The 15,124-nt window shown below is 43.7% G+C and overlaps 1 protein-coding gene across 1 annotated transcript; it reads left to right on the top strand.

Annotated features, from left to right (window-relative positions):
- Positions 1–628: 628 nt before the first annotated feature.
- ACTR10 (actin related protein 10) lies at positions 629–13,373 on the top strand. Its single transcript, XM_065635921.1, has 13 exons — positions 629–759; positions 2,037–2,109; positions 2,619–2,701; positions 3,692–3,800; positions 5,525–5,632; positions 5,986–6,053; positions 6,358–6,437; positions 6,778–6,813; positions 7,973–8,052; positions 8,143–8,216; positions 8,636–8,717; positions 10,914–11,115; positions 12,241–13,373. The coding sequence occupies exons 1-13, from the start codon at positions 683–685 to the stop codon at positions 12,420–12,422; spliced, it is 1,254 nt and encodes a 417-aa protein (XP_065491993.1). The 5' UTR covers positions 629–682; the 3' UTR covers positions 12,423–13,373.
- Positions 13,374–15,124: the final 1,751 nt, after the last annotated feature.

The raw sequence follows: 15,124 nt of genomic DNA, 5'->3' as shown, positions 1-15,124 counted from the left end.
TTGGAGCCGTGATGGGGCTTTTCTTGCTCCTGGGGACATTTTATTTCTGTTTGAGAGGAAGGACACTGCACGCTGTGGGTAGCTACGCATTCTTATTAAAAGTCTCTTGCATGAAATTTGGCGGCAGGCAGAGCAGACACCGCGGGGCCGGGGGGTTGAGCTCTGGAGGCCGCAAGAGTTGGTTTGATGGGGGCTGGAGCGCGCAGGCGACGCTTGGTCCCCCAGAGATGAGCCGTGCGGTGTGAATTGATACGTCCTTACGGCACGGCCGCTTCGGGATGGCTTCACCCTTGACCGGCGCCGAGTCCCCGCTGCCCTTTGCCGGGGTGAAAGCGGCCCCGGAGCGGCGGCTCCTCACGGCAGCGCCCCCGCGCCACCGCTGCCCCTCAGGGACCTCACCAGCTCTTCTCCCCCCGCAGGGTGTCCCTCCCGCCGCCGGAGCGGAGCTGAGGGAAATCCGCGCCGCGCCGCACACAGCGCCGCCGCAGAGGCGTTCGCTGAGCCTCGGAGCACTGCGGAGCGGGCGGCGAGCGGCGGCGGGGCGGGGGGGGGGATCGGTGGGACGGCGGATGTGCGGGCAGGCGCTGGGGGCAGCTCGCCGCGCAGGGGAGGAGGAAGGCCCCATCGCGCCGCGCCGGAAGAAGGCCCCGCCGTGCCGCTGGCGGAGGAGCCGGAGGCCGTGATGCCGCTGTACGAGGGTCTGGGCAGCGGCGGCGAGAAAACCGCCGTGGTGATCGACCTGGGCGAGGCCTTCACCAAGTGAGTGCTGCGCCTGCGCCGCTTCATGTCGCGACAGGCTTCTCCGCGGAGCCAGTGTCGCGACTGCGGGGCGGGCCTGACGTCGGGATGGATGATTGTGGTTGCGGGTTTTTGGTCTGGTTTTGGTTTGCTTTCCCCCGTCAACCCCTTTCTGTGGTGATCTGCGTGGTACCAAGCCGACAATAGCAGCCTTATGTTGTAGTCTCGTTTTAGATTCAAACAGGGTGTAACTCGAGGTGGTGGCAGAAACATTCGGTGTTTAGGAATTTGTAGAATCACAGAATGGTTTGTGTTGAAGGGCCCTTCCCAGCTCCCCCAGTGCCCCCCCCCGCCATGAGCAGGGACATCTGCACTAGCTCAGGTTGCTCAGAGCCCCGTCCAGCCTGGCCTGGGATGTCTCCAGGGATGGTTCAGCCACCACCTCTCTGGCCAACCTGGGCCAGGCTCTCACCACCCTCAGGGCCAACAATTTCTTCCTCATGTCTGGCCTGAATCTCCCTCCTTTAGTTTAAAACCATCACCCCTTGTCCTATTGCAACAGGCCCTGCTAAAAAGTCTGTCCCCATCTTTCTTATGGGCCCCTTTTAAGTACAGAATGGCCACACTAAGGTCTCCCTGGAGCTTCTCTTCTCCAGCTGAACAGCCCAACTCTCTCAGCCTGTCCTCCCAGCAGAGCTGTTCCAGCCTCGGATCATTTCTGTGGCTCCTCTGGCCCCTCCCCAGCAGGTCCATGTGTGTCCTGTGCTGAGGACCCCAGAGCTGGACACAGGACTCCGGGTGGGGTCTCACCAAAATGTCATGGGCCAAAAATGTCTCTGTGCCTCTGCTGCCCCATGTGGAAATACCCCATTGTGTGAGAAATCCCCAACTCCCCCCGTGCTCATGTCCCAGGTGCACTCAGTCCTCGTGGAAAACGGGCTGTTTAAACAATCCGGCCCCGTGTTTGGGGTTAAAATACTCTGCTGATGCTCCTTGAGTTTCAGTGGCCTGTTCAGGGAGCCAGCCAGCACACAGAAAAATTATTGTAGTGCAGGAAAAGCACCTCTGCAGGTGTGTGCTGCTCTTTTTAGAGTGGTTGCATTTACCTGCTTGTACCCCTGAGGGTGTCTCTGCTGCTCTAAAGAGGCCATGAAACTATGAAACTTGGTTTTATATGAAGTTGTACTTGCTTCGTTACCTGGAAATCACTCCAGTGTGGCTATGGAGGGGATTTAACAAAGCCTTTGTGCATGTAAAGCGTGACTTCAAATGATAAAGGTTTCATCGTTGTCTTTTAGGTGTGGGTTTGCAGGAGAAACAGGACCAAGATGCATTATTCCTAGTGAAATAAAGAAACCTGATGTCGCAAAGGTAAATTAAACTATTTTACCTGAACTATGTTATGATACAGAATGAATTTTCAGATACATTTTCTGTCCATCATAAGCTATTTTTTGTTATCTTATAAAAACTGCTGTTAAAAGATTGTAACTATAATATATACAAGTAACCTACACTGATAGTAATTGGTTCTCATCAGCCCTGCAGCTTATATTTTAGTCATTTATTGAGAAATTGCTTTGTCTGGCTATTTTTTTTTCTTTTAGTAGAGGATGGCAGCTTTGCAAAACTCATGTAGAGATAAGTTAGCAGTGTGAAAAATCAGCGTTATTAAACCCTGGAGTTTAGTTATAGAGTGAGTTTATGAGATGCGTTGTTAAGGACATAGAGCAAATCAGGCAAGAGTCAGGATTTCTTAATATATGTCAGGTTACATATGTTCAGATATATTATCATATATATATCTCTCATAAATATATTTATTTATATAGAATCACTGCCTAGTATTTAAGATGACTGTGGTTATTTTTACCTTACAGCCTGTCAAAGTTGTTCAGTACAACATTAATACAGAAGAGCTATATTCATATCTGAAGGAATTTATCCATATGCTGTATTTCAGGTAAGAGATGCTTGGATATCAGTTATTCAAACCTTCTGCAGCTCTTTTCCAAGTGCGTTGGGAGGTGTTACATGTGTGACTGGAGGCTGTGGCAAAATTAGAAACAGAAACAAGATTTTGTAGGTCTGGCTGTGTTCTTGCAGGAGAAATTCAGTGGTGCCGAGATTCAGGTTGTGTTACAAAGAGTTAGTGTCCTGCAGCATCAGTTGCTCTCTGGAATTAAAAAGTATTTGATAAATTGCCTTTGAACTGTGGCACTTGTAAAAGACTTGATGGGGAAAGTCATTATCGAAGGAGCTGTACTGATTTTGGTAGGGCCGAAACTCATTTTACATCGGTGCAGAACTCTCCTCATGACAGTGATTTGGAATACTTTTACCCTACTAATATATCTTTTTATTGTATTTTTAGTACCATAAGCGAATAATAAAGTGGGACTTAGTTTTTTCTCTTTACTTCCATTCCTTATTTTTACACAGTAAAAATCATCACTTGACACAGGGAAACCAATACGTAATTTCTGCGCCTCAGATCTTCCGGGGTGGGTTTCTGGCTTTTTTCCTGTCCTTAATCATTACTTTCTAATTGAAATTGGGACAATTCCATCCTCTTCCACTGGAATCAGAAAATCTACATCATTATTCTCTCTCTTCTATGGATACACTGTATGACACTGAACAAGTCACTAATGGCTATTGTTTATGCCTTTTTTTACATTTCTTTATATTGATTTAGAAATGTATAACATATTCAGAATGACAGCCTGCTGGCTCTATAACTTGTTTTCCATAACTCAGTTTCCTGACTTTCTTTTAGGAAAGCGTTGGGTTTTTAGAATTTGAGAAAAAGACTTTGGGATCTGCTATAGAAAGTTCTACCTACATGCAAATTTTTAGGATTTTTGAGGAGAATGGAATATGAACTTAAAGTACGTCTCATAATACGTGCTTTAACTTACCAGTTCTGTTTTACACGTCTTGTCTTCTTTAGACATCTGTTGGTGAATCCCCGAGACCGCCGTGTTGTGATCATAGAGTCTGTCCTGTGCCCTTCACACTTCAGGGACACGCTCACAAGGGTCCTTTTCAAGCATTTTGAGGTACGTGTTTTACATAACTGCTGGATGTGCTCAGCATAGCACTTGCCGGTAGAAATTTTACTTAGAATCACTACCAGATGTGGACAAAGAAATGAAAACAATGCCAAAATGGAAAATAAAGCTGATGGTCATCTGGGGAAGTAGGACTTGGAGATTGGACTAAAGGCCGTTTTCATTCCATTCTGATTCTTCGTGAGACCACAGAACAGGGGCTATTAACAAGAATCTGAAAGGTTTCTGTGGTTTATATGAAAATACAGCTCGCATCGTGCTGTTCCAGACAGATCCAATAATCCCTATTGAGTGCTGCCTGAAGCTAGATTTATATTTCAACCCTTGCTAGTGCTCTCTCAGCAAATCTTATGACTTCTACCAGTCGATATCTGTGCCTGGCATGTGATTTAACCTCTGGCTCCACTCATTTAGCTAAGAGCTTACATGTAATTTATTATCTTCTCAGCTTAATTGGCCTTTCTGAAGAAAACATTGAACCTAATTCTTGCTCAGTTCTAACTGGAGATGTTTTGGAAGGCGAATCCATCTCCAGTTCAGCTAGAACAAAGGTTAAGGTTCTTCTATAAAAAGTGGTGAAACCTAGTTTGTCTGCAGTACTTCACTGTGCTCCCACAACACACTTTACCAACTAATCTTAAGCTTCAGTGTAATTCTTTCCTACTATTGATAATATTTTCCAATGACTTGAAATTGCTGAAAGATTTGAGGGATTTGGAGCGTTTTTTATTTCCTAATCCCCTTACATGAAAAAAAATATGTCTCAGATACAGCGCTCCCGTGCAGAATTGGTTGCTGAAAAAGACTTGTGACTTGGAAAGTCATATTTGAATTGAGAGACTGTGACTTGTTAAGAAACGAACTAATACTGATGGAGGGTTAATTCTTTCTGACTAGTATTTCCATTTTGTAAAAGAGTAAGAGTGGCATATTAATACAAGGTCAATGTTTGTAAGTTGTGTCTCTGGGCTAAGTATCAGACACATGGTGTGAATTTTGGGGTTGTCCTGTGCAGGGACAGGAGTTGGACTTGATGATCCTTGTGAGTCCCTTCCAACTCAGGACATTCTATGATTCTAATTTTGCACTTAAATGCAGAATTTATTGAAGTTGCTCATTTAATTCACACTTCAAGAAAAGGAGCTGTCACTATCTAGGAAACTTGATTTACGGAAATCTGGGGGAAGGAAGTAATTATTTTGTGATTTTGGCTTGAGTTTGCACATTGCTTTGGGGAGAGTGTTCTAAATATCTTCTGCTGGGAAGTTGTGTGCACCAGCGTGTTCTCGTAAGGTACACGTCCGGGGTTTTCTGGCACCTGTGTTCGCATCTTCAAGTCTTTATACAGCATTTCAAGTAGCTGTGGTTTAGTTTCTTTAATTTCTTTTCGATGACAATGGCATTAAGAAACCTGATCTATGACGCAAGATGAGTTTTGTAGTTAACACTTGCTTCTCTTACAAACCCATTCCAAGATTAATTAGTACTGAAGTAAGTGGTATGTACCACAAATAAGATGAACGTAGAATTTAGAATCCTGTTGTAGTTTGTTCATTACTATACTACCTTAAAAACGAAATTTAAAATGGATATTTCAAGATACAATTGTTTGGGTTTTGCTTTTAATATGATATTTGGAGAAAGCATCAGTGCTTTGGGTGGTTTGTTTCTTTTCCCCCCTTCTGTCAACTGTCCTTTTGGTCTCCATGCAGGTACCTTCCGTTTTGTTTGCTCCAAGTCATCTCATGTCTCTCCTGACACTTGGGATCAATTCTGCCATGGTGCTGGACTGTGGATATGCAGAAAGCTTGGTGCTGCCTGTATCCTTTAGTAACACACAAACACCATTTTCAGCAATAAGTTGGTCTTTTTATAGACTTCAAGTGTGCTAAAAAGTAACAGGAACAGATGATTCAGTCTGGCTTTTGACTGTAAGATGTCATGACTTGGGGAATCTCTTCGCAGCTCACGTGCTAAATCCGTGTTCCCTCAAAACTTGGGAAGGGTGGTTCATAACTCCAGCCTTTATATACTAGAAATTAGTTTTGGAGAAAAGCAACTAGAAAGTGTTACCAATAGCTGATGCAAGAGAAAGCTGAGGGGAAAAAGCCTTTAGTTCCAGAAGACTGAAAACTCATAACAAAAAAAGGAGAGTTTCCTGATCTTTGTATAGATTTATGAGGGAATTCCGATTCTGAGCTGCTGGGGTTCTCTGCCTCTGGGAGGAAAGGCGATCCACAAGTAAGTTCACAGTTATGCATTCCAGTTTAGCCATGATCTATTTGTGAAAGTTCATCTTTGACTAATGAGCAGAGATTCCTGTTGAGCATGACTTAAATCATAACCGCTGTGACAGCATTTGGTTTGTAAAGTTACCCCTGTTTGGCTTTTTTTGCTGTAGTAAAATCTGTGGAAATCAGATCTGCTTCAGTTTCTATTTAGAAGAATGTAGCTGAAGGGAATAAATACTGTCCCTTAAGCATGATGTAGAGAATCAGCCCGAGTTAATAGCTGTCTTTAACGAGCTTGATGTGCAATGTTTTAGGGAGCTGGAATGTCAGCTGTTGGAGAAGTGCACAGTCGATACCGGATTAGCCAAAGGACAAAGCCTCCCGTCTGTGATGGGTAAGGTCCGTCCGGTGGAGTGAATAAAATGAGTTTAGTATTCACTTTTATGATTTCTTTCTTTGTATTTAACAAATACATTGTTTTTATGATAAACCACTCATAGCAGTAGCTTCGAATGAAGGCTGAGATAAAATTTCTGCAGTAATTTTTCAGTCTGTTTTGAGAGAGGACACTTTTTTTTTTTTCCATTCTTAATATTCTTTCTTCCTTGGAAATCTTCAAAAGCTGCTGTCAAAGGGAAAGTTTAATGTACTAAATGTAATTCAAACTTAGTTTCATTCTTAAATTCTCTGTCTGCTTATAAAACTTGCCGTCTAAGTTCTTTTTTTTATTTCAGGCTCAGTTCCAGAAGACATAGTAGAGGATATAAAAGGTAAAACATTCTGCTTCACAAAACTCTAGTTTATTAAATTGTGCAGTAAAGTACAATAATAACAAATGTGCAATATTTTACCGTTAGGAATTTATTTTTTCTTCTCTCTCTATCATATTTCTTACCTACTGGAAGAACTTGGGATGGTTTTGATCTTTGAAAGCAAAACCGAAACAATGTTGAATTCCTCTTTCGGGTTTAGCCTTTGTGTTGTCAAGATGTAGCTCACAGATGCATTTGGTAACCAGCGCAGTAAGAGTATTGCGCGGTTGTGTATCTCCTGTGATCAGTGGGTCAGGTTCTCTTGGTATCGCGTTTTTTAACCACTGACATTTTGTTTTCTGGGTATAACATGTACAGTGTGTGTTCTATATGGGGCTTAGAGTCACCAGATCGAATGTTCAAAACCTGTTATCGTATATATGCTTTGGTTGCAGATGCAGCATTTAAGCAGTCTTAACATCACGACATGAGAATATTTTAAGTTAATGTTGTTTATAAATTAACTCGGATGGCTCAGTTTGCCTTAAAGTCAATATTGAAAAAAAATAAAGTATGTATAAAAGACATTTTGGTGTGTCAGGCAGGCGAGATGAGTCAAGGACTACATTTACACCAGAAAAAAATAAAGTATATCTTTGGGCGGAACTGGATATGTTCCTGTTGGAAGTGTCACCTGGAGGAAACAAAAAAAACCCCACGTTCTGGAATTCTCAGGGTGCTGAAGAGTTGCAGTAGGGAAAATATTGCATGATTGCTCATTTGCTAAACACGCTGCTGCAATGTCTCATTTGAAGCCGTGGTGCAAGACCCGCAGTGATGTGTTTGATAGTGCAGTCCAACCCTGGCACCTGGTGGTAACTGAAGGCGCGATTAGTAAAGTGCCTCTGTCTTTAAATCTTATGTAGCTTGTTGGAGAAATGAATCTCGTCTGTCCTAGCGTAGTTTTGGTGTAAATTCATTTAAACTCGTGGTCTAGATAGCACCTGAAATCTGCTGAAGTGTAGAGACTGGTTTTCTTTGCATTTATTTGATAATGTCTTGGACCAGCAAGGACCTGAAGTGTGTGTTCTCTAAATGAAGCAAAATTATTGTCTGTGTCAGTGGTGAAAGGATCCAGTGAAGTCTCTCTTCTGCCCCTTTCATCTCTTTTATGCAGTCCGCACTTGTTTTGTGAGTGATCTCCAACGTGGGCTGAAAATCAAGGCAGCCAAGTTCAACATTGATGGCAGCGCTGAGGTGGGTGGAGAATGAAGCTCATCCTTGTCTTTTGAAGCAGATGTCGCCTTTTTGGCCTCTCAAATAATGCATGTATGTTTTTACTTCTAGCGTCCTTCACCACCTCCAGACGTGGACTATCCTTTAGATGGAGAAAAGATTCTCCATGTAGTTGGCCCCATCAGGTGAGAAACACCACAGCAGAGTATTTATCATTAGGAAGAGATATATTTTCAACTCTGTAAAAGCATGTAAATTTTCATATAATTGAATTTTAATGGAACACTTGCATATGCTTTTAATGTCTCTTAAATGAAGGCTTTGTGCTGGGCAGAGTGCAAGCCCATAACGAGAGGTGTCAGCTTCTCCAGGGGGCTTGTGGTTGAAGATGGGAGCAAAGAGATTGGAGGGATGAGAGATGGAGCATCAGTGCAGGATGGGGAGGCAGGTTTAGTGATGTGAACAGGGTGTCAGCACAGAAGAAGTGGTGATGACACGTTGTCAGCAGGAAGTGGGTGGTGATTTCCAGCCCTGCTGTTGATGAGCGTGAGCTCATAACGACGTATTGCTTCTCATTAACAATCATTTCTCGTCTTTTCAACAGAGACTCCGTCGTCGAAATACTGTTTGAACAGGACAACGAAGAGACATCAGTTGCCACTTTGATCTTGGACTCACTCATTCAGGTGTCTTTATATTATAAACAATTTACTGAATGCATCCATCCTTGCAGAACCTGCTGTTACAAGTGATGCTTTCTAGACTAGCACCCTTCTGACTGCGGGTTGCGATTGGTTTAAAAAGTTCGGCGCAGGGTGACTCTTAGGGTTCTGCCACGTGATGAATGTCTGTGGGGGTCACACGTCACCGTCTGTCATCCACTCTCTGATCGTATTTTTTTACTCTTTGATATACTGCAGCGTGTCTAGGGGAGTTTTCTAAGAAACGCAGCACTCCCCCCTCAGCAAAAATAATAAACTAGCTTGTGTTTATTTGGGGGGTGAGGTTCTACATAAGTGATGACAAAGGAGACGCTAGTACCTGGTGTTGCGGGAATTACACTGCTAAACCAAAATGACACGGGTATTCTGTTCCTTCTTTTTTTCAAGGTGTTTTGCTAAGTTAGGCTTTGAGTCCTACAGACTGCTGGTTTACCTAAGGCAGAATAAAACTAATTTGGACATCTTTATTACAGGCAGTATATTAGATATATTATGGAAAATTTTCTTGACATGTACAAATGTTTCATTTCTTATTATATTTAGGAAAAAAAGAGTTAGAAAACCACTATAAATGGAAATTTTCATTATATGGTGGTATAGGTATGTTAATTAAATTTGACTTCCTGTAGTTCTTGCTACCACTGGAATTAGTTTGCTGAGACATAATTTATTGGAGAGCCGTAGGCTTGGACTTCATGACAAACACTTCAATTAGAATTCCTTATGAAAACAAATTGTTTAATAAGATGGGTGCCTGGACCCCTCAGCTCTGTACCTCCAGGCACTTACCTTATATCACTCTTTGCCCAGAGGGAAAAAATAAATGTTAAATTTCAAGTGTTAAATAGCATCCAGTTACTTCTGCTGGACAAGAGGAATTTTTTTTTCCTAGGGATAGCACAGATCTGTTTGTGAGGGGCAGAACTCACAAAGCTCGGCTTTCTCATGCTATTGTGTCTTCTAGTTGGGTTATGTGATGCCTGAGGCAAGCTCCAGCAGAAACCTTTTCTGCAGCTTTTGTAGCACCTCTCTCCTACATGGAGCAAAAAAATCAATCTCATATGTAACAGTTTTCCCACTCTGAGAGCACTGGTTGAGGCTTCACCTCTCTCTGGCACATCTTCTCCCAGAACCAGTATAAGTTGGGGAATGACCTGTTGGAGAGCAGTGTAGGGGAGGGACCTGGGGGTCCTGGGGACAGCAGGGTGACCATGAGCCAGCACTGGGCCCTTGTGGCCAGGAAGGCCAATGGGACCTGGGGGGGATTAGAAGGGGGTGGTCAGTAGGTCAGAGAGGTTCTCCTGCCCCTCTGCTCTGCCCTGGTGAGACCTCATCTGGAATATTGTGTCCAGTTCTGGGCCCCTCAGTTCCAGAAGGACAGGGAACTGCTGGAGAGAGTCCAGCGCAGCCACCAAGATGCTGAAGGGAGTGGAGCATCTCCCGTGTGAGGAAAGGCTGAGGAGCTGGGGCTCTGGAGCTGGAGAAGAGGAGACTGAAGGGTGACCTCATTCTTGGGGATCAATATGGAAAGGGTGAGTGTCAGGAGGATGGAGCCAGGCTCTTCTCGGTGACAACCAACGACGGGGCAAGGGGCAATGGGTACAAACTGGAACACAGGAGGTTCCATGTAAATATGAGAAGAAACTTCTTCATGGTGAGGGTGCCAGAGCCTGGCCCAGGCTGCCCAGGGAGGTTGTGGAGTCTCCTCCTCTGCAGACATTCCAACCCGCCTGGACACCTTCCTGTGTAACCTCATCTGGGTGTTCCTGCTCCGGCGGGGGGATTGGACTGGATGAGCTTGCGAGGTCCCTTCCAATCCCTGACATTCCGTGATTCTGTAACTCATGAGAATTAGGGTCACCGATACCTCTGTCCTCTGTGTGCCTGTCTCACCTGAAGGGCTTTACAGGGACTCACACTGGGCTCACGTAAGCCTTGACTAGGCAGTTCCTTAAGCCTGGTTTTCTTGGGAAGTCTAGAGAAAATACTTCAGCTATGTTTCAGCAAAGAGAAAACAGCAGTTGATGTGTGTATTGGTTGAATTTCTGAATTGGTTGAACCAGTGTGGACTGGTTGAATTTCTAACACACCTTTGAATGCTTGTTCATGCAACTGCAGTTAAGTTGTTTCTTGTTATTTTTTTTATTCTGTTTGCGTTAGTGTCCCATAGACACCAGGAAGCAGCTGGCAGAGAACTTGGTGGTTATTGGTGGCACCGCGATGTTGCCAGGATTCCTTCACAGGCTCATGGCTGAAATCAGATACCTGGTAGAGAAACCGAAATACAAAGAAGCGCTTGCTACTAAAACCTTCAGAATTCACACTCCACCTGCCAAACCCAACTGTGTGGCCTGGCTGGGAGGTAAGAGTGGCAACAGGTGTTAAGGTACAAAGTGGGAAAACAAACCTTCCAAGTGGGATTTGTAGTGAACAGATAGCAGGAAGACTTAGGTGAGTTATTGCAATCAAGCTGCATTGGAGCTCTGTGGAATTGTTACGCCCTCCTGGAAGAAATCCTGCGGAGTGAGGTTACGGGAGCTTTAAACAGGTGACAAAAACGGTGTGGAAGAGGAGTTGTCGTCCCAGGTGCAGTACAAGGCTACCGACGTATGGTGGCACCAGTGAATAATTAGGCAGAGCAGAGACTTGGTTTAGGAAGTTTTGCTTATTGAAAAAACAAGATGAATTACTGACTGCGGAGCTGTGAGCTACAGAGGGGCCAGAGGCTCTGACTCCCTGTGCTGTGCACCAGCACCGATAACAAAACCAGCAACTCAGCACTGGATTTTGGCTGCTGTTTGGGAAAAAGAAGGGATTTCTGTTGCTAGCAACTCTTAAGGAAGGTTCTGAGGTTGATAAGAATTCATGCTTTTCTAAATTTTTGGTTAAAAAGCTGAGCCCATCTGGGATGTATAAGGAACTAACTTTAGCTGCGAAGGTAGATTTTACTTCCGCGTGCATTGAAATGTAAATGTTTATCAGATTTTAGTCGTAAAACCTTTTGAGTCCACTTTTAGGAGTAGCAAACAAGAACGAATTCTCTGCACCAATTTCTCCGATCCTTTTCTTCCCTGGCAGCGCTTGTCAGCTGCTGGCGTCTGAATCATCTCACAATGTGTGTAAAGTTCTCCTGGGCGTTGTGTGGCACCCGTTTTGGGGAGGGGAAATTTCCTGAAACACAGGGTGGTTTGTTTGAAGTACTTAAACTAAACACTTCCAGGAAACTTTTTTTTTTGGTCAGCGAGGCCAGTTTTGCTGTCAGCAGAAAGTAGGTGATTGTTTTCAGTCACTTTTGAGAGACATAAATAGATGAATTTTAGGACTAGCTGGGCTACTGAAAAGGAAAGCAGCTAGATTCTTTCATTCCTTAAATTTTTGAGACAGAGCTGAAAAAGAATAGTTGGGAGTCTAGATGGGAAGAAGCAGAAGAAGAAATTCACTACATCAAGTTAATGCAACTTTTTTTTTTTTCGCCCCAATAATATAGGAGCCATTTTTGGAGCACTTCAGGACATACTTGGGAGCCGATCTGTGTCCAAAGAATATTACAGCCAGACCGGCCGTATACCTGACTGGTGCTGTCTTAATAATCCTCCACTGGAAATGATGTTTGATGTTGGAAAAGCACCCCCGCCGCTGATGAAGAGGGCTTTTTCTACTGAGAAATAAGCTTCCAAATGCTACACAACAATTCTTCTCATCTGTTTCAAGTAGATATATATGCATTGGCACTGTTTGGTTTTTTTTTTTTAATTAAGTAATTTGTGTGTAACACTTAAATATGAAAAATATGGATGTTTTGGGGGAGTATGGTGGTAGATACTAACACTGTTTAAAACCACATCTAGGTATAGTTTAAAAACTTAACTCTGGCAACTCCTATGCTATTTTGTCCTCTGCTAAAGAAATTCTGTACCGTCGTGAGTTGTAGTCTACTGAGTTGTTCCTTATTTATATGTACAGTAAATGGCATTGTTAAGAGAATTTGTTTTAAGATATTGTGATTTTAAATATGCTTAGAAGAATGAAGGGCAGGCTACTATGGGAAACATCTATGGAAGCTTTTCTGATAAATTCTGTGTTAAAATACTCCACCTTTGAATCACATGTGAGGAAATGGATGAGGCTGTTTAGCAAAGGTGCCGGAGCAGTATTTCACCTGGACACGGTCCTGTTTTGAGAGTTTTAGCAGAGACGTTTTCTGTCTGTAGCTCTCAAATAGTGCTGAGTTAACAACTCACCCAGCATCTCTCCTCCAAGAAAGAATTCAACCATGTAAGAGTGATAAACGAGTGCGAGGAAATCTTGAGTCTCTTAGTGAAATATCAGCCTCAGAAGTCACTTCTATGCCCTCCTTCCCACCATCAGAAATGTTAAACTTTGTTGACCCACAGCAATGTATATTAAATGAAAATGCTATAGAAACTTTAAGAAAAAAATAAAAGTACATTTAGATACACTATATTTAGGAACTGTTGGCTAATTAATAATGCTGTAACTTTACATACGGTGGTGGAGTCTTTTACTGCCACAACTATGCTTTTTGTGGCTGATTTCCCATGCTGTCTGCTAGCTCCCTCCTCTGGTTCCTGAAGCAAATTTCTTGAAGTTAAGCATATATTTAAAGAAACGTTCTTGTGGTGAGACAACACTGGGTAGTGTGCTACGGCATTTAAGTAAGATTCCGCATGACTTTGTCATTCCATTTCATATATGCTTTACTTTAACAGGTGGTGTTAGTTGGCACATGGTAGGCATAGTCCTTTTTATCTTAATGGTTTTCAAATTTAAAAAACAAAACAGGAATCGCTGCTTAAAGTGTTCATCTGTCATAGGTGAGACTTTGCTGGTTGGGAACAGTGACCTGTATTATAATTAGTGTATTATAGTATTATTATACCATGGATGATTTCTCTCCAGAGGTGCTGGCAGGTGTATTTTTAAATTGCCATCCTCCTACTTGAAGTAAGCTGTGTGGCTGTTACACAGAAAGGATAGAAAACCAGTATATGATCCAAGCAGTTGTGTTTAAAGCAAAGTGGATAAAAACTCAAGTTTTTGGAGACCAGCCTGCTGCATCCCTGTTCCTAACCTCTTCACAATCTGTGGTGTGATTACAGGCTTCCTAAGTAGAGGCTACGCAGTTGCAAGGTGCAGGGAGCAGCCTTAGGCCTGGGGAAAAACATGCAGACCCCAGCTCTGCTGCTGCTGCTCTGGGGGGGAGGAATGGGCAGTCACCAGTGCAACTGCCACACGAGTTCTCAGGGCGAGGGGGGGGAAAGTGCAACTGCCACACAATCCACCCCGTGACCACAGTCATGATCTGACAGACCACTTTGGAGTGGCGGTGCAGTCGCCTCTTGCCTCCAAAGTCAAAAGGGGCATTCTGTTGGTGAGTTTAATGCCCACTGTGGATCACCATACCTTATGTGTCACCTCCTTGCTGTCATTATCATCACAAATCAACCATCACAAATCAATAGAACAGTGCAAATTACAACAATTACAGTTATCAACAAATATTGGAGGAGGCTGGTTAGCCATCCTGATAAAGAAAACAAATACAGTGAAAGTTCTTATCAGTTGGTCCCCAGTACAGCAACAATTGCCCCTGTGTCCTCTGTTATTTGTCCTTGTAGCGGTTCTTGTGATGGCACCCAGACGCTCAGGATGTAGACACAGCTTCCAGTATACACCTTTTCCTTCAACAGGATCAAGTGTAGTATGGCCTGGCTTTGGACAATCACTCTGTTTAGGGAGCCTATGTGACATCATGCATAGAGTTCATATAGTGTACAGATGACAAGCCAGCATTACAGAAACTCTAAAAGCACATTTCAGGTAACAGAGTTCTGTTGAGACCAACTGCTTACACACGCAGGCACTAATCTTCCTCAATGATGTCTCCCTGGCGTGACTCTCATTCCAAAGACTGACTTTAACCACCACCCAGTTCCAGCTGGAGCTTCTTCCACCCCGTCCATATGTTGGGGCGGTCAGGATTGTTCATCTTCCTTTTGTCCTGCAAGAGAACACAAAGACAGGCCTCGGTCCCTTGGAACCGGGCTTTAAAAGTCCGGAACTATCCACTGGACACTAATGTGGTGGGTTTTCCCATTTTCATCAAGGGCCTCCCAAGCATATAACCCCCGTGGGTTTTGTTAAAGTCATGGGTACAATATCAGTGGAGGGTAGTTTCACCATGACAGGCTGACCCACTTGTGTTCTTGGGGGCTGGTCTGTCCCTTTGTCTGTTGTAGAGCCACTATTGGTAACTGGCCTATCAGGGCAAAATGCCCTAATTTTGGGGCTCCCATAGCTTCCCCAGCGGTTATTAACAAGGAAGACAGCTCGTGTCAGCCGTGTGTCCC

The sequence above is a fragment of the Caloenas nicobarica genome, chromosome 5 (genome assembly GCF_036013445.1).
Source record: "Caloenas nicobarica isolate bCalNic1 chromosome 5, bCalNic1.hap1, whole genome shotgun sequence".
NCBI classification, from domain to species: Eukaryota; Metazoa; Chordata; class Aves; order Columbiformes; family Columbidae; genus Caloenas; species Caloenas nicobarica.
This window is presented reverse-complemented; position numbering and strand designations above follow the sequence as displayed.